The 20,312-nt window shown below is 37.2% G+C and overlaps 1 protein-coding gene across 3 annotated transcripts; it reads left to right on the forward strand.

Annotated features, from left to right (window-relative positions):
- The first annotated feature begins 309 nt into the window (after nucleotides 1-309).
- KNG1 (kininogen 1) lies at nucleotides 310-20,051 on the forward strand. Of its 3 annotated transcripts, none has more exons than XM_076341279.1 (11): nucleotides 314-596; nucleotides 3,470-3,580; nucleotides 4,554-4,638; nucleotides 7,107-7,279; nucleotides 8,999-9,106; nucleotides 11,278-11,359; nucleotides 12,493-12,659; nucleotides 14,114-14,221; nucleotides 15,204-15,293; nucleotides 16,867-17,026; nucleotides 17,378-20,051. In XM_076341279.1, exons 1-11 carry the CDS (start codon nucleotides 402-404, stop codon nucleotides 17,575-17,577), a joined length of 1,479 nt encoding a protein of 492 aa, XP_076197394.1. In that variant the 5' UTR covers nucleotides 314-401; the 3' UTR covers nucleotides 17,578-20,051. The 3 variants fall into 3 exon arrangements, with proteins under 3 accessions (XP_076197392.1, XP_076197394.1, XP_076197395.1); XM_076341280.1 differs by having other exon boundaries at nucleotides 16,867-17,020; XM_076341277.1 differs by having other exon boundaries at nucleotides 310-596; nucleotides 16,867-20,051.
- The last annotated feature ends 261 nt before the right edge of the window (nucleotides 20,052-20,312 follow it).

Here is a 20,312-nt window from a genome sequence, read left to right on the forward strand (position 1 = left end):
GGTGTTTTATTTAAGCCTTCTAAAATTCATTCTCAGTAGCAGTTTAGATGTTAAGAAGCCAGAAAGCTACAAACATTCTGCTTTCTTTTTTGCTCAGGGGCCATCCTGCTTAGTCTAAACCTGTCCCCAGCTGCAGCCATTTAGCCTGTTATCTTGATGGCAGGTGGATAACCTTAGTGTCATTCTGGTGACAACACAAAGTTTATTTAGATAAACTCAAAGTTTATTTGCAGTATAAACAGGGTATGACGAGAACCAACCAACCCCAGCAACCTACTCATTCTGTTTACTTAGCTATTGCTCCTGAAAAACAGAAGTGGTGACTAAAACCCTGTCAGGCATTCCTTTTCCATTTGGTTTTTAAAGAGCCTTCTAATTCAGGGGGCCTTTTTTGTCCAGTTATGAAACCTTTCATTGTACTAGCACTCTGCTGTAGTTTTTTCTCTAGCAGAGCCACCCCTCTTCCACTTGAGTTTTTGGACTGTGATGACCCTGATGTCTTTAAAGCTGTCGACACAGCACTGAAGAAATACAATGGAGACAGAGCAGCTGGTAATCAATTTGCTCTATATGTGGTGATGGAAGCCAAGAGAACTGTAAGTAGACTTTGGAAAAAAAAAATATGTTGGAATTGTTTATGCACTCTGAATCAGATTATCTCCATCTCGTTCATAAGACAGCAAGCATGACAGCAAAGTGTCTTCCAAAAACGTTTTAAAAAATCAAAGAAATACTTGAACAATAATATACTCGTTACCGTGACAAGCAGGGATGTATATTATGTTTTTATCAATGGAATTATGTGTGCTGGTGAATTGCTTATTAATGCAAGGACTAAAGAATAGAAAATTTCTATCACGAATACAATTTGTCTTACTAGTCCACTCTGTTTTCTCCTTTCTCTGTTGGGTATTCTACCCCTTTCCATCATCAGTAAGGTTTTCAGATCAATGGCAAAAACGCACTTACTAAAAAACCTGAATATTATCTTGACTTGGGAAGAGCTGGTATCACACATAAAAAAGAATGACCTGATAAAATTTGGCAATATTCTGAATAAATTGTTTGTGAATATTATTTGATTGACACTAGTCCTGAGTCACAGATCTATCTAAAAGCACTAGGTGATATTTTAGTCAAATAGGGGGATAGCTAAAATTACAGAAGAAAAAAAGAATGAAACATGATCCTTTGCCTGGAGTCCTTCTATATAGTGTTAATCTAACAAAAGAGTATTTACCTCTGAGAGGCATACAAAGATGATATTACCATAATAATGACAAGCATTACTTTACTTGAAAATAACATTAGCATTTTTTTCTACTGGATTGGATTTTCAGATGTAAAACACAAGAAACCCAGTGTCAGAGAGAATATTTTGCACTCCAAAATCACAAGATGGTTTTACCCAGATAGAAATTGACCTCAGAAAGGGAACATGAATTGCTAAATGCCCTACAGTAAACTGCCCACATCTCCTGGCACCTACTGTCTAGTTTTCCTGTTTTCAAACTGGGGAGATCTTAGCATGTAGTGACAAAGACTAAAATCTGGCAAGCCCCTTACACAATTAACATCAAACAAATGAATAGTCCCACTCTCTTCACTGAACTACACACATCCTTAACAATAGCCAAATGCAAACATCTTTATATCAGAGCTGTAACACCACCTTCCTTTTGCTGATGTTCAGATGGACAGATATTAGTTTCAGTATTTTATCTTAAACAACGTTCTATTTTTAAGAATACATATTTATTGCAATCAATTATTACTTTGAATCATTGATCTAACTATGATGTTAAGTAAAAAACAGAGAAAAGGAATCTGCAATAGAGATTTCATCATATTCAATATTCCTTTTCTAGAAAGAGTATAGATTTTACTCATTGCTACTCTCACAATGTTGAATGCATTAATTAAATAGCTGGTTATTACATATTCATGTACATTCATTATTGATAAGGTAATAAGACATAAAAGCTGACTGGTGAAAGACTGAACCTGCCCCAGTTAAAGGCATAGCTGTTCATAATAATAATGAAATAAACCAACAACAAATAACATACAGAAATAATGTCTTTTCTCACATATTTCATTTACTCACTGAGCTGATTTATTGCAGATTTAGAACACTGTAACAGAGAAGAGAATTGGCTCTTTTTAAGTCCACATCCCAGATAGTATAACCTGATGCAGCTCCATAAATGTCAATTTATACCTGCTGAGGATTAAGTCCATTATATTTTTAGAGACCCTTTCATCCTGTCTTACAACCTGCAACCATTATATCAGGTACCTCTACACCTCTTCGTAGTTGTAGCAATACACAACAGGAATTGAGAGAACACCGAATATAATTCGGTGTCTACACCAGCGTAAATCCAGTGTATTCCACCCACATCAGCTCAGCTTCACTTTCCTGGTACCACTAGGGCAAGAATTATCATTTAATTCTCCCAGCAGTATCACTTGAGGATAACCAGTGTTGAAGTACAGCAGCTGCTGTGCTTGTATTTGAAAAGGCACGTAGGCAGAGCATTTTTAGTGGCAGTAAAAGATTAGTAACTTCTGGCTTTATATCTCCTCTAAAGGATGAACTACAAACCTTGCAGTGTGTTAATGTTACCTGTAGGCACAGGCTCACTACTCAGTTTGTAGCAAGGAGAAAATCCCCCCTACTGATTTACCAACATCAGAAACACTTCCACTGGCCAGGCCAAACTTTGCTTAATACTTTGTATTTCATCTTACGGGATTCCTGAGGCTACCCTCATGAGCAGCTCAGCCTTTAATGCCTATAGGAAAACTGCAGGCACCGCCAAAGGCTGTCTCCAGAGCATATGCCCTCCTCGCCCCTTTCCAAGCAGGCAGGGCAGCTTAAGTGCTCTGTTTGTTACCATAGAGTAAAGGCAGTTTGGGCACTGCCGGGCTGCCTGAGGGTTGCTGGCTGCTGTTTCTGGGCTGCCCGTAGAGTTGTACAGAAGGAAAGCAGACAGATCTGGGAGAAGGCCAAGAGTGAGTGTGAGGGAGTTGGACAGGAGCACAGTCCAAGCTGGTAATTATGCCAACTATCCAAGCAGCAACCCAAATTTGCTTATTTGGAGTACATTTGAATATGAGTATAAAACCTAACCACTTCCTTCTGGTTTTAAAACCCTTGGTATTACAAGTTAAAATGAAGGTAGTTGAGCATACCGTATCTATTATATCAGCATATTGTAATTGTAAGTAAGGGCTCAGTAATATAATTAGATAAGTTAATTATTGAACTACCGAGATTTGGGAGACCTTGCATGGAGACCAGCAGCTAATGTTACCTTATACTATAAAATATAAGGGGTGTATATATATATTTATACTATAAAATATAAGGTAACCAATGGATAGTATTTACCTTTTGAAGCTCTTATCTTTTCACTTGATTTATTACTAGGCAAATGATGACATGCATATTGTTTTTATCCAGGCAGGTCCTGACACACAATTCTATGTGAAATATCGAATACAAGAAACCACTTGTGCCACTGAGGAAAACAAACTCTGGCAAGACTGTGATTACAAAGTACCTGCAGAGGCTGTAAGTATCTGTCCTCTTTAAAAGTTCTCTGTACAGAAACATCAGCATAATGACCCGAACTGCAGTCACCTGGGGAAAAATACAGTAGAGAATTTAACTTTTTTAGCTGTGTTGCTTCTGAGCGCTTATAGGACTAAAGTACAGTACAGAAATATTTACAACTCTAAAGTTAACCATTATAATAGTGAGTTTACCATTATAATCCTGAATATGTGCAGAAGGGAACATTTCAGCTCTTCAATATGAAGGTTCACAGTAAATTCAACATAAGATACATGCACTGTGAGAGTGATGGCTGTAAAACTTTCTATTAATTATGTGTAATGGAAACTTGCATAACTAAATTGACTTCAGATCTGCACCAACAAAAATACTGACATGGAAGCCACTACGGCAGAAAATTTACCAGAGGGCTTTTAGCAATGCAAAGCATGTCTGGCTCATGCTACTAGAGAGCACCTAGAGGAGGTACAATTGGAGCACACATAGCATGTGGGAACACTGCACATTTCCAGTGGAAGTCACTGTTATTTCACACGGTACACAACGCAAAGAAAGGGATGATGGTGATAATATCATTTGAATCAATGTGGAATGCCATGATCATTGCTGCATATCCTGTACTAGCAGAAAGGAAATTAGGCAAATACACAATTTATACAGACTTTATTTATGAGGATGTGTTCATTTCCGTTATTCTGGCTGTAAATTCTTTAGTTAATTAATAAGCATCAATCATAAAGCAATCTTTCAGATTATTTGCTCAGTTCATCCCCTACTCTCTTCACAATCAACAAAACCGTTCCTTTTCCAGTAACAAAACAGCAAATCAGACATTACTACAAATGTACATATGAACTTGTTCCCCAAACTCAATTTGCAACTGTCAACTTTGTTCAATAGCTAGAGGAATATATAGCACTGTATTTTTCTTCAGCAAGTTTAAGACAAATGTTGTCATATATTTTTGCAGAAAACAGGAGAATGCACAGCTCAAGTTCACATGAATAATGCTGAAAAAACAAGTAACATTTCGCAAGATTGCAAAATTTTTCCAGGTATGTAACTGTCTGGGGCAGCATTCAACAAGTACGTTGACAAATAAGAATGGGAAAAATATAATATTGAGACTTTCAGGTGATTTTAAAGGTAGGAGCTCCTTATCATTCTACTCAGACATTTATAAATAATCTTTCATAAGCAACTACATGTTAAAGATAAAATTTCACTTCACTGTTATACACATATAGGCTAAGTCAGTGAAGCACTGGCATTTTCTATCTAGGGTAATGAAAACCGGCGCATGCCAGTAGTAAGTTTCTTCAAACACTGGAATTATACCAAGTTAAAATGAATTTGCTTAAGACCAAAAGCATATCAGTAACTTAGAGACTAGATACAACTTGTCACACTTTAATTTTCTGTCCTTACTTATTCAAATATAAAATTGTGCCAGAAATTATTAGAAAAAACCTTTATGAGAAAAAATCGTACCTCAATTTTCTCCAAACTAAAAATGACTATATTATTTCTGTTAGTTTACCAAAACAAATATTTATCCCAACCAAAAAAAAACCAAAAAAAAATTTCATTTACAAAATAAAAATTTAGCAGTGATGTAATTATGTAAGAGAGACTCTGATATCTTTTAGACCTTAACAATAAGCAGTACTACATTTCTTGCCTATAAGACATTCGTATATAACTATTATGTTCACTTAGTAATTTCCTTTATTAGAAAGAAATCACATTGTTTTAAAGCTTTGCAACTGAGATCTCTATGTGCCTATGCCTACTGTTCATGCAAGACATAACAAGCTAGTTTTAAAATATCCGTCTAACTGGTAGCAGGGAGCTAAGTGCATATTAACTACAGAAATATTTACTGTGATTTCTGAGATGTTTGACAGCTTATCTTTGTTTTTTATTCCTGGTTAGCTTGTTTAAAGCTTAAATGGCTATACCTACAGCCAGTGTCCTTCTAGGAACTGCAGTACACACGAACTCCATGTTCTGCTACTGAATAAACGCCACTTGGTTTAGACGTGTTTGTAGGGCAATGGTGACATCTAGTTGCCAGTAAAAGGTGTGTGAATCCCACAGAGAATGCATGGGAAATTTGCATTTGAATATGTGCTTAGAAAGCTAAAAAACCACACATAAATTAAATGAATCACGTATTCAGCCTGAGAAGCTCATCTCGTTACCAAGTTATAGCAACTCTGAAAAAAGAATACACATTTGTTCAGCCCTTCTGAAAATGCTGAGACCATAGTCGGTTTAGAACTGGGTGTACTGTTGTTTTATTCTCTCCTTTGTGATTACTCCCTGAAAACATGGTCACATTATTCTGTAACGTATATATTTGTCATTACTGAGTCAAAATAAATGATGCTAGAAATAAGAAGGGCCAGAATTTGTTCAAGTACCCCTTGGAGAGCTAAGGCTAAATAGTATTGCTTACACTGAGATATTCCAAACGTACAGAGGAGCCAAATCAAATCCAAAGGATTCAAACAGAGTGAAACAATAGACCCTAACTGGTAAGGGATTTCCCCACCATGTTAGGTACCATACTGCTCAGCCTTCTGGGTGGAACTGTTTGACCATATCGAGCCTGGACTGGTTTCCTGGCTGGTGCAAGCTGGCGTAACTCCATTAAAGCTAGTTTATGCCAGCTGAGGATCAGGCACACAAATTTTACTTCAATTCCACAGAGACCACATATTGTCCCACTTTAATTCTCAAGCTCACTGAATCATGAAATTAATTTATGTACTGAACTATAAAATTAATTTATGAAAATCCAATCCATGATTACTAGAAAGGAAAAAAGAGTTAATAGGATTAGTAGTAGGAAACAGAAGTTTGAGCATCCCCGACAAGCTTGTCTATCCACAGCCAGTCCAGGTGGTTAAGCCTGAAGGTAACACCAAGTGGTAACTGGCAGCCAAAGTGACTATCGGGGAAGTTCAAACAACACAGCAGTAGAACAGTTCAACTACAGTCCCTAAGGAGCTCGGAGTCAGAGCAGTTCACCTGGGTGAGCCAAAACATGCCTGTCAAAGTCCCCATCCTCAAACATGGTGAGGACAGTAAGCAGCTGTACACAGTGGGTGAGCTTTGAAGAATTTTAAGAACATCTCCTTAGTTGTAGCCTCCACTGTTTCTTCCCTGACTGAATGAGGGATGACCCTTTCTTAGTGGTGTCAAAACTACATGCAAGGTTTTTCAGACATTCAATGACTCCTGAACTCACTCCTCTGAATGAAGTTTGCTGCTGAAACCATGCCTGGATCCAAATGTCATGGATGGCCCCTACCACCACAAACCAAAGCATGTTTCTAAATACAATGAATGTCTTTGCAGACCCTGAAACTGAAATGCGGATTTAGCTGATCACTCCAATTAAAAGCAGAAAGGTTCTTGCTCATTGAACCTTCTGTCTCATTCCTAGATAGGAAAAATTAAAACCTGAGGCTGTCTTACATGAAGCCCTATATTTTTTGGTTTGTTTCTTTTCCAGCTACGCCAAAGATAACACTTACTGAGGCTACATGTCTTGGATGCTTCCATCCTATATCAAGTGACAGTTCAGAAGTGTCAGAAATTCTGAAACAAGCCATTCAAAAGTTTAACAGGCACAGTGCTGAACATGCCCTTTTTAAGCTTGTGGGAATAAAAGAAGCTAAAAGACAGGTTTGTGTATGATTTTTCTCTAAATTTTACTAAAAAAAAACCCAAAACCAGGTACCTTGGCTGTTTTATGTATACGTTTCTTATTTTAAGGTGGCTTATATTTCATAATAAATGCATACAAAATGCATATAGAGTGTAGACCCTGTAAATAATTCTCTTCATTTTTAAGGAATCATAGCAGTTACCTACTGGATTTTCAGAGCTGTCAACTTTACAAACTGATAGTAAACATATTTTTTTCTTTATCTGCAGTTGCAGCTAACCAGTGTTTAGCACCAGGTTTTTTTTGCATTCGGTGCTGACACAGAGATCTTGTGTCATCTCAGATGCTCTTGGGTATTCTGCTTGGCCTCTCCCTGAAGCTCCAGCAGGAGCAGATCTCTCCTAGGTTCTGTGCCAAAACTGCCAGCCTGCACAGATGTCTCATACTCTACAGCCTCTCAAACAGCAGCAGGCATCTATGTTTTTGCAATGCAATAGGACCCATATGTCAACAGCTGCTATACGCTATAGGAAGGGTAAACCCTATACAGGAAAAATGGGTAAGAACAACAAAAAGCCAGCATGTCACTTGCTGCTTGTGCTATCTGCACACAGGAATATCTGCTTTGCAAGAAAGGACTGCTCAGGTTGCAGAAATTCTGTGTCATCTAGTATTCCATGCAACAATTATTTCCCTGTGAAAGGCTCTCCTATGGATTGGTGTGATGTTGCTAGAAAGTTAAGTTTCTTATTTGTTTTTCAACTAGTATGCAACCTGACACCAAATACAGACCCTTTTCTTTGAATGTGTATGTATTTACTTAGCCAAAAAGCATCTTCTGGTCTCTTGTCAATTTGACCTATGATTTAATTCAGACCGTCCTCCTTCTATTTACTGATGGCAACGATCCTCTTAGCTGAGAGACAAGCTTGCACAACATTTAAGCCACATGACAAAATGTCACAGACAGACTGCAATCCAGCAGCTGGAAAAAGAACCACCATGTCACTTCTAGCCAACAGAAACTAGTCAGAGCCCTCCACTTCAATTGATCTGGGATAGAAAGTTCCTATATTTGATTCTTATTTCCCCTTTTTAATCCAATGCTACCTGATCCAACACTGTGACATGGAGAGATTTCATGGGTGAGAAGCAGTAGCCACAGTGAGGAAAAGTGAACTGCTTCCTGGAGAGAAAATTAAAAAAAGGGTCACAAATCTGGACAAAACAGCGGGTGGGGGAAGGTAAAGCCCAAGGCAGAACCAATTACAGGTAGATGATAAATGCAGGACACTCAATAACAAATTATGCCAGCAGTATAAAGTTACATTATTCAGATGCTGTTTTACTATGTCCCACGCTCAGGAACGTAGGACTTGCCAAGCTGTATTACTATAGTCATCTATCTAGACCAGCTTCCTGTTACTGGGAATAATAAGTAACAGATACTTTGGAGGAAAGTGCAAGAAACCAAGCCTCATGAGGCTGCAGGCTTGCCAGGAGAAGTGGAATCCAAATACAAAGTGCAGTTCTAATATATGCATGACTTAGTTTACTTTTTGTATCACAAGTCAAGATTTTTTTTGCTGTCCATGATGGCTCAATGACTGCACAGTGATTTGATGGATGGAAGGCACTAGAAGAGTAGTTTTGCTTTCTTTGCTAATCACATTTAATAGTTTAACTTCCAAGTTTGTGTTCGTTTACATAATGTACCTCCTAAATATCTGTTCCAGGTGGTAGCTGGATGGAATTACGTAATTAAATATGAAATCGAGGAGACTAATTGCTCGAAAGACCAATTTCAAGATCTAACTCCAGAGTGCAAAACCACTTCTAGAGGTGTAAGTAATCTTCGAAATCTGTTTATCAAGAAAATATCATATTAACAAATAATCATTGAGACCTGACTCAAGAAAATATTTATAGTCTTGCTTCACTTTGTGAGTGAAGTTTAAATCCAGGCTTATAGATAACTGTCTATTCATGCAATTAGAACATCCATGCCTTCTCTTGAATCAGCAACTAAGATGACCACTGAAATGTTTACCGATTACTCTATAGAATCTAAACAGTCTCACCCAAATAATAAATCCCTCGAGAAGTTCCTATCCAGATATTCAAGGAGTTACTCAGGTACAACTCAAAAAGCGATAATTAAAATTAGCACTGTTTTTCCAGCTTAAGACATATTTTCTAAGAAAAGTACATAGCTGAATTATTACTTAACCTCTACCACAGTCCAAATAAGGGAGCTTCAAGAGAAATTTAGTAACAAACATACATACTCTAGCTAAAAGTGTTGCAAAACCAGGTACTTCCTCTGCTTCTCTGACCTGGAACAGAATTAACTGTACCAAAAATAGAGGGTTGCTCTCTCAACCGACCTCCCTGAACTAGCCTCACCATGGCGTCAGACAAATGTTTCTGCAAATACAAGGTAGAGGGCAGGAACGTAGAGTCATAATGAACAGTGATGGTAAATGGGAGGGGAGGAACGACAGGAGTCCTGGCTCGCATCTGTTTCAGCTGTTGTGGAGGTGCACTGTTGAGTGTTACATACAAGAGCCTCTCCTGTTCAAAAAGTACTTCTTGGATGTCTCAAGAATGTTTCAGAATGTTTCAGAAGCATTGATCAAAAAAGGAAAGAATGACAACACTGTGGTAAATAATAATAGAGAGAGAATCAGACTAGCTGAAGCAAATCCCTCCGTTACCCACGTTTGCCCTTAAACCTTAAAGAAGTTACTTAATCTGCTTGAGTCTGTTTCCCAACCTGTCACCTAGAGGTAATGACTTCTGTCCACCTCACATGATGCAGAAGTGCTACCTCATTCACATACGGCTTTGATCACGCACAGTTTGTGGGATTGGATCTTTATCACTTATACACTGAACTGTTAAGCAGCCTTGCTTAACATATCATGGACAGATATTATTAGAATATGATATTCCAAGAATATTCTATACCTTGGAATGACCAAAGTCCACCAAAGTTGTTCCATACCTTTATTCAGCTCTGTACCATTCGTTCTGAAATGGGAGGACCAGAATTGCACACTGTATTCAACATGCATGTGAACCACAGAGCTATAGTGGGGCATAATGTCATTCTCTTTAACCTGGGTAATAATGTCAAGGCTTATTTTTTTTATTATTTTTTCTAAACCACTACTAAGCAGATTTTTTTATGGATGACACTTTCAAGTATCTGTCATAGCCCTAAGATCTTGATCCTGAATTCTAACAATCTTCCTTCTTATTCTACAGTTGATTAGTTTCCTCTAGAGTCTTTGACAAGGGACTTCACTGAAACCTTTTTGAAAATCTACGTATACTTTATCAACAGGTCTCTTTACCCACTTTCATTGATGCTTTTGAGGAACTTTGACAAATCTGCAAAATACAACTTCTGTTTACAACAAAAACCCCAGTCTCTCCTTGAGGTATTCAGGCCTCCTAGTTCTTTCCTTATTACCATTTCTAATAATTTGAATGGTACAGACATCAGTTTTATGGGTCTATAACCTTTTAAAAAAAAGAACAGGATCAACATCTGCTTTCTTCCAGCCCTAAGATATCAAGGCAATTTTAAGCAAGTCATCTACCACAGTTCCTTTAGAACACCTGAGTAAATACCAGAAACTCAGTAATGTTTGATTTGTTAATTGTGTAACCTTCTTTTTGGTCTTTACACTTTGAGACAGAAATTCCAGGGAGTTCTCCATAAAATAGGATTCTGGCTTGTAAACCCCCCCATTTCCTTCTGTAACAAACACATACAAATAGTTCATTTAGCTTCTCTTTTATGGTTTTATTTTCTCTGGGTGGTCCTTTTGAACCCTGATCATTTATTGGCTCTGCAGACTATCTGTCAGGCTTCTTGCTCCCAGTGTATTGAAGGAAGGAATTATTAGTAGTATGCTTGACTTATTCTGTTAGCAGGAAGGTATTAGGATGTGAGCTTATTCATTATTTCTGAATAATAAGGAGCTGTTTTGGGTTTTTACTCCAGCGTGTAGGTAAATGTGATGCCAAAGCATATGAAAATCTTCACGCGCAGATCGTAGATATTGCAAGCCAATGCAAGCTTCCAGGTATGTAATAGGCACTATCAATTTTAAACGTTCTGCAATTTTCAATGCTTTTTTACAGTTGTAAAAAAAAGACAAAATAAAAATGCAAGAGATGAAAACAGATAATAACAAGAGAAAGTAATTCTTCTGGGACCAAAAAAGCACTGCCTCTTAATGAAATATTACCACAGATTTTTTTCACTTCCTACAAGTATTTCATACGCAGCTGAAAGTTACATTTTATCATTTGTATACTGCCCTATTTGCATGACGTGGAGCTGGTTGCTGACTCTTGTTTGGAGATTAACAGATACAAACTCAAAGAGTATAACTGTCTTACAAAAATTGATTCCTTTTCCACTACAGTGATAAGCAAGTTAATATCACGTTGTTTAAATAAGTAACTTCTAACTTTCCAAAGCACTCCAATGTATTCTTTTGAAAGGCAAAGGAGATGAGGACTTTAAGATTTTGTCCAAAATTGGTAATTCACCTATTGATACTACCTTTTTTTTTTCATATTGCATGGTTATACTTACATTTGATATGTTAGAGGCTTATTTTTTCCCCTAGTAAATAAATTATTTAGAATTTATAGGTTCATTACTGTCAAACTCCCAAATGGTTTTCTCATTGTTACTTTTTCCTCCAGCCATCTATTTAGACACAGATTATCACAGCTCCAGAGCTTTAGAACAGGGAGTACAGTACTGCTCCATGTAGTAAGTGCTGCATTCTCACCCATTCAGACTTGTTTTTCTTCAAGAAAAGATAACAATATTCTTCAACACATTCATTGCCAATAACATACACCTCTTGTTTCACTTGATTCAGGTCCTTCCATATATATATATATAGGTGTTCCTTCTCTTTATTTGCTAGCTACCCACAATTGGTACACACAATTCTTGTTTCTGTGAGAAAACTGTTGTTAGGTGTCCAATGCAACACTAGATGCTGATGCAGTGCTCTTTTAGATAACCAAGATATGATAATGCTGGTCATATAAAACTCAAAGATATTTTGCTTTCATTTCATAGACCCAAATACAAAGCATTCCAGAAGGCAGGGGTTTAAAACTAACTGTTTTTCCCAGCCTATATCTACATTGAATCTTTTGTTCCTTAGATCTGAAATCTGTTGGTTTCTTTCAGTTGAAGACACGGTAAATCCTGACACTTGCAGTGGTTGTCCGGAGACTATCCCAAAAGACAGTCCAGAACTGAAGGAACTACTGAAGGTTTCTATGGAGAAGTATAATTCAGAGAGCAATGATGATTTCTACTATAAAGGTGGAGAAATAGAAACAGCGACAGTTCAGGTTGGGATATACCACAGAGATGAGGAACAGACATGGCAGTGTTATTGGTCTAAGCTGAATGTTAGCTAAAGTTTGTATTTAGATTTGAAATAATGTTTTTTTCTCTAAGTGTTGATACATGGGGTAACTGAAATATCCATGCAATTTTTCTTGCAAAATTTTATCCATGTTGGCTTGCATTCAGAAGTGATTTAAAAATCTCCCATCTCTAGTTTTTTTTTATTTTTCTTAAAACAAAATGATTTTAAAAGCATGGGAAGAAGGTTGACTTAGGGTGTCTGATTTCTGTATAGCTACCCCACTTTTTACCAGCCTTTGTAACATACCTTAAACTCTTAAAGTAGAAAAAATTTATTAGACAAAACTACCCACTTGATCCACCACACCAATACTCTGTATGTTATTTTAGGCACTGTCCACCCTACAGCAGCTGTAAGCTCCAAGAAATGGGGCTTCCCAATTTCCCGTAGAAATCTGTTAATTTATACACTGATTCTGCTGCTAATAATACTCCAGCTAGATTCAGAAGAGAACATCTGTGCATAACTTGATACACAGATAAATACAGCTGGATAAAGAGGAACAAGGAATCAAGAGGATAATATTGGTCAGCATTTGCATTTGCATTTGCCTTGTTTACTGTCCCAACATATCAAAACAGAGGTTTAGGACAGAACTTAAAATAAGACAATGGAGTAGTTCAGAAAATACTTTGTCAACAACTTCTCCCGAGCATGAGGGGTACCACTGGAGAAGGCACTAAAAGCACACCAGAGTTTTTCTGAATAGCTTATGTTATCTTACTAATAATATCTGTGCTTTTTCTTCTTTTAAACTTTTTTCTTCTTTCTCACTTTTCATATCAAGATTGATATTAGCATGCATACGTTTTTAAAATAGACTTAAAAGAGACAGAATTTCACGTTTTGCCTGCTGTCTCTGAAGCAAGATATATTATCTTGGGCTCTGTAAAAAATAATAAGAGAACTCGTCCCAGGCACATCCTTGAACCCATGCAAGTTTCTCTCCTTAATGCATTTGGCAAATATGTTCGTTTTCAACTGAGCCTGTTCATCACACGCTTCATTTTACTCACATTCCACTTTTCTTACATCATATTTGGCTCTCTACAGTGGTATCTCTAATGATTTCATTTGTTATTAATGAAATTACTGCAGGCATCCAATAAAGCAAAGCCAAAACTGTGGGCCTGATATTATTCTTACCTTTCTGTTTCCTTCAATTTCAATGCTGGAATTTTTGAGAATGGGAACTGGAGTAAATAAGTAAGTTGATTAGAAGCAGATAGGTTTGCTGCCAAATATTTTAATATTGTTCTAGTGGTCAGGACTTGTAGAATATAAGTAGTATAAGCTTGTAGAAAACCATCTTTCCTGTGAACCCTTTTCAATAAAATGCCTTTACCGCAGAAAGCCTTGTTGCTAATTTTTCAGGTGGTTGCAGGACAAAACTACCATATATTATTTGTGGTCTGGAAGACAAACTGCTCAAAGAAAGAGTTTGAAAAACTTAATGAAGACTGTGAAGCCACATCAGACAGTGTAAGTAATGATGATGTTGCCAACTGTAATGTTCCTAATGGACAAATTCATTTGTACCAGAAATTGTAAACCCTTAAGTAAAATCACATCCTGAGTTCTGTTACCTCTTTCAGTAAACTTTTGTTTTAACAAGAAAGACACCTTTCACTGCTTGTAACCCAAGCCAGTGACAACGTTAGTAAAACATGAAGCTTAAACTGAGTCACTCCAACTGCAGGATCAGTGCTCACTGCAAAGCGAAAGGAACTTTCTTCTGATAATAATGAATCAAAGAAAGGAGGGGAGGAGGCTGCTGCAAAATGAAATAGCTGCAATACTCCTGACTCTGTGGACTTGCAGCTAAGGAGAACATGAGATTGGAGTGTTACTGGTGTGCAAATGAATGATGTTTCTGGAGTGCATGCTGCTGATACCGGGAAAATGTGTTCCAGACACTGGAAAGTAATGCTGATAGGGCCAGAAACCATTGGCAAGGAAGTTGGTTGGGAAAGAGAGGCTTTATTTCCTCTCTCTTTTCCCACCATATGAAAGTGCTTACCTGTGAGATTTTAAAATCTGTTAGTGTAGCAGGCACTAAATAGAAAAAGAATGCCTTTCTCTCTATCTCAAATTCCCAATTTTTAGTAGTAGAAATACCATCAACAAACAATATTTCTTAGGAATATCATGAAGATTAACCAGTTAGTGCTCCAAAAGTGCTGGAGATGAAAAATCCAATTTTTCAAGATCCACTCTCCAATCCAAAGTTGAATTAAAGTGTTCATACAGGCATACTATAACCTCAAAAAGCTAAGCAATGATGTGTCCCAATACAGAAGTCTCCATCACTAAGATGGATTTCATAGATATTTGGGTAAAGTTCCAAGTATATTTGTATTTAAAAGTATTACTAAAAAAATAATGATTTTTTTCATGCACAACTCTTTTCCTTTGTGTCTGGTGTTTTGTTGCGTTGATGTGCTGATTTTTGTTTTGTCAACAGGCACCATTGCCATGTGAAGCACAAATTCATGTGATCCCATGGGAGAATAAAATCTCTTCCCAGGTTAACTGCTCTAAAGAACGGTCAATGGTATGATTCCTCTTCATTACCCATCATCATAAGTAGAGCATAGAACAAAGGCAGCCATTAAATTCTTTATCCATTCCAAATTATCCTATATTTGGTACCAAAAATAAAGGAAAACACGGTTCTTCTAACAGCCTCAGTAACGCCACACTCCTTCCTCTCACCCTCTAACCTCAGCAACTTGTTACATCGAAGTCAGTTTCACCACAAGGTGAGACAGTGGACAACACAGTGATTACAGAAATACAAAGGCAACAGGACAGAGAGAACGTTCTGCCTGTCGACTGCTCCTTTGCATTATCAGTTAAGCTCTGAAGTATCAAGCCCCATCAGCTCCTTTGAATTACTATTCATACTAGGTTTAAAAATTGAGACAAAAATGTATTTGCCAATGCAATAGTTATATCCCACAGATTTCAAAACCATCTGCGAATCTTTTCATATTAGTAGAGTAGCAGATCTCCTGCCACAAGTCATCAATCTCTGCAGGAAGATCTTTCATTTTCCTTCCTGCCCAGCTCCACAATTAACTAGCCCTGAACATGGGTCAGTTTGAAAATTTCAGAATGGAATATAACTTTTTTTTATTATCAGAACTTTTTTAGTTCTGATGATTGCAGGTTTTTTAATAAATGCAGGGACTCCCATGCTCCCCAATGAAGAAGAGAAGATACACTGAGTAAAGTGAGATTGATTAACTTGCATTCATAATCAATAACTTCACTGTGCTCAGCACCTTCATAACTACCTATTCATTCATTATGTATCAACTAGTAAATATTTTTCCTCTTTGTTTTCACTACAATATTGTATCCACACCAACTTTCAAATTTAGCTCCATCCCAGAAAAACTCTGATTTGCAGCTAGATAATGATCAGGCACTTTGGTGGACAGAAATGAAACCCATGTTGGATAGTGACTGTACACCATGCATTCAGTCTTTGTCTTTCAGTTGAACAGTGATGGGGAAATAGAGATTACTCAATAACAACTGAACGCTTCATATTATCAGCTTTAACCTATGCCTGTCATTTCTAAGCAGTCTTATGAAATGCATATGTCAAATATAGAAACAAAAAATTGAATAATTACATTTCATATAACAAAATGATCCAGATCTTTTGTATATTCTGATATTGAGACTACTCAGAGATGTGTTAGCCTTTAGCATAAATTGGTTTTATATATCAGAGTGTTATACTCTAACAAGCACAGGGACATTTAGTCCTAGAAATTAACTGTATTGTTCATAAATTAAAACCAGTACATGTTTTCCTCTCTATAGTATCATTCCCATGTTAAAATGGCAGAATTTCAGTGATATATAAATTGTTCTTTTAACATATAACTGCTAAAATACTCTGGAGTTATTTGGGAGGGTGTTCATGTTTCCATGCTTATCACAGACAGAAAAGATAATTATTTAGTTTACTTCAAAAATCCAATAACATATTTTTGCTAAATGACTCATGTACTGCAATGAGCCAACTCAATTTCCCAGATCTGAAGCTATTGTTCTTGTTCATGTATGGCTATTATTTATGTTCATATGGCTATTATTGCAATGCTTTTTAGGCTACATTTCTAAGAAGGCCTCCTGGATTCACACCTTTCCGAAGCTTTGCTGCATTAGACCAGCCAAATAAAATTTCACACTCTGATAAAAATGAAGAAGAAAGGCAAAGACCTGAGAAAGAAACGAGAAAAGATGGTGGACAGGAACCAGAAGGTGAAGGTGAACCTGAGCATAAACACAGGCATAAACATGGGCATAAACACAGGCACGGACATAAAAAGGATCATGAGTCTGACAAAAGGCATAGGCATGAAATTGGTTGTGGGCACAGAACTGGCCATGGGTGTGGGGATAAAAACCACCATTGTAAAAACTGTAAACATAAACATCCAAACCCCAAATCTTCTGAGGAGTCCAATGAAAGGGTTTTTAATCAAAATGAAATCCTCCCATCATCCAGTGCTGAAACAGTATCAGAGCTAGTTAATCCAGGGGTTGCAAGAAAGGAAATCAGTACACCTGCAGAACCACTAATTCTTCCTGATACTTTTTTATTTAATGGGTTGCCAGACCGCCCGGAATCTCCGCTCCCCAGATGTCCTGGAAAACCGTGGAAACGAATTATAGACCTTCCGGCTCCCTCTAGCTTTCCCAGAGAATTCACAAATGAGGATCTCTTGCCTTCCGCAGCAGAAAACATCAATCCAGCAACAGAAAACTCAACACATCCCCAAACCAAAGACCTTGATCTCTCAGATGCTTTACTATAATTCAAACTTTGTAGGATCCTTTTCAGAAGTTACACATAGAAAAATACTGCCTTTTGAAATGTATAAAATGTGAAGAGGCAAAAGCTCCTATTCTGCTAGCTAAGATACTCAAGTAGGTCACCAGCAGTTCTGGGGACCTAAGATCATATGACAATACTCTGTATTTGCATGTATTTGCAAATATGTAAATCAGGCAATGGCACCAATGATTCAGAACAAGTCTAGTAAAGGGACCAGGCAAATCAATAGCCTTCTGCTGCAGAAGTTAAAATTGTATCTCATCTGCCTTAAGTTGCTATAAGCACAAAGTGAATCACTGCATCAAATCTCACTGTATTATGTTTAAAACAATGGCACAAAGAATTTCACAGATTACATGAAGAATCTCAACCAAATATTGGTAAGACAAAAGCAAGCCAATATAGAGCAAGGATGCCTTTCTTAGATATCTGAAATAATATTTCTCTAATTTACCAGAGTGAATCATTTAGAGAACAAAATAAAATAAAGGAACATGTTTTACCTGTCAATTTCTTTAACAAATTAATATTACCCCGAGTCTATTACTAGCAGGTTGTTCTGTTGAATAAGATAACAGGAACAGCTGAGAGAATCCTAAATAAAGCAGCTTTATTATTCTCTATGCATATTATGTTAACTACACAGTAGAGGCACTATGATTGACAGATTTTCATGTGGCAGAGGTGCACAAATATTACAGATCAGATGACAAAATTACAAACACTTGAGTTACCTAAAATTTGTCTGCCTTCTTCCATTATTAGGTTGTGCATGACTTAGAGACCAGACTGAATTTTCTATTCTGGGTATCTTCGAAAGGTTGAGTTTTTGGTGGTATACATTAGCTAAAAAGCACCAAATATTTCTGGCAAATTAAAATGTGTTTTCCCCCTGTATGGATCCAATAACCTCTTCAGCTGAAAAAACACCCAGCAATAAATAAATACTTTAATGCCAGATCAGTTCACCAGTTTGAACCACCACTCAGTCCTGTAAAAGGTTATTGAACAGGTAAGGTGCTACAAATGTTAACACTTCACCGATTTTGTTGTAAAAGACTACATTGCTTAAAACCACAGTATAAGTATCCCCCAACACAGCTGCAGAGGCAGAAAGGGTATTCTCTGAAATTGTTCATCCCAACTGCTGGGATTGCTGTGGCATCAAGACTACATACTCAACAGCTGGGAATGTGTCCTTCTTTTGTGTACTATGCTTCTGTTGCCATCACCTCACTGGTGAGGAAGAAGTAGATAGATGAAGACTACTTAGAGAATGCGAAAGAGGTGGATCAACAGGATCAGGAGGTCTTGGCAGAAAAGGCCTGGGAAGATCTTGAAAGAGAAGACAGCTACAAGGAAAGGTCAGAAGACACAGAAATGGAAAGGACAGAGGCAGGGTGGAACGATATGGACGGGTGAAAAGAACAAAAGAAAACAGCAACTTAGTGGCAAAAATGGAAACAGAGCGAAGGGGATGGAGAAGTGGGTGAAGGTAGCATGGCCAAGGAGCAAAAAAGGGCAGGAACTGGAGAGGGGAGGCAAGAGCAAAAACAAAAAGCAAAAGACCTGTGCAGGAGGGTCTCTCCAATCATGTCAGGACAGTCCCCTACAAATCACAGAACTGAACTCATACTTCCTGAATCTAAACATTCCCTGAAAGCATAGGCACACCTCCCCTCTCCAGTCCCTGGTTCCTACAGAGGTGAACAACCTTCTGTGTTCAGTTACTTCCCCAGTTCACATGGTAGATAACCGCACTGTGAGGAAAAGAACTCAGCCCTTCTGAAAATCCATGTTGAGGGACAACCGCTATGATTTTGCACGCGCAATTTCTTTTTCTTCATTTTTTCTAATTGCATTAAAAGCTACATTAAAATGATATTTTAAAAGTCACAAAGTCCAAAATTAGAAACTGTCCCTGTGAGTATAAATAGAGCCTGGTTATGTGCATCTAAACATTTTTTTTAAACACAGTGTAATTGGCTGCCATATAGGCATATATTAGATAGAAAGATAGATAGAAAGATAGATAGATAGATAGATAGATAGATAGATAGATAGATAATTATCTGTCATGACTGGTGATATATAATCAGAACCACTGTACTTCCTTTCTTTCTGAAAACAAAGTTACCAATCTTTAAGAAGTCATACAACTCAGCTGGAGCCCCATTTTAAGGAAAGATATAAAATAGTAAGTCTGGATCTATCACTAATCAAATCCTGCATATTTTCTTTGATTCCTTTCCTTGCAGGACAAAACGCAAAGTCTATGTTTTCTTTTTAGTACATGACAAGTACTAAACTTACAAAGCTAGGCAAAGAAAAGCCTTGAGAGTTATCTTTAGTTGTTTGCTTCTTTTCTTTTTTCTGAATATTGACTGGTATGATTTTGGCTATAACTGGGAACTTTGTGTATGCTGTATTATTAAAAGGAAAATAAGCTCAAAACAGTTTTTCTTTAAATTACTGTAGCAATTTAAGTAATTCTTGCAAAATTACAATAAAAGAAATAAAGATGCAAAGATGAGAAAACCAAAGTTTTCTTCCCATCTCCAATCTCCCTCATCTGAATGAAAAGATAGTCACACTCTTGACATATTCTCCCTACAGAGCATACGTACATGACCACAAGTAGTGAGACATAGACTGAGTGGTCACAGCAGGGTAATAAAAGCCAAGACCCCTAGATTCTTGACTGCCTTGAATTTA

The sequence above is a fragment of the Aptenodytes patagonicus genome, chromosome 6 (genome assembly GCF_965638725.1).
Source record: "Aptenodytes patagonicus chromosome 6, bAptPat1.pri.cur, whole genome shotgun sequence".
NCBI lineage: Eukaryota > Metazoa > Chordata > Aves > Sphenisciformes > Spheniscidae > Aptenodytes > Aptenodytes patagonicus.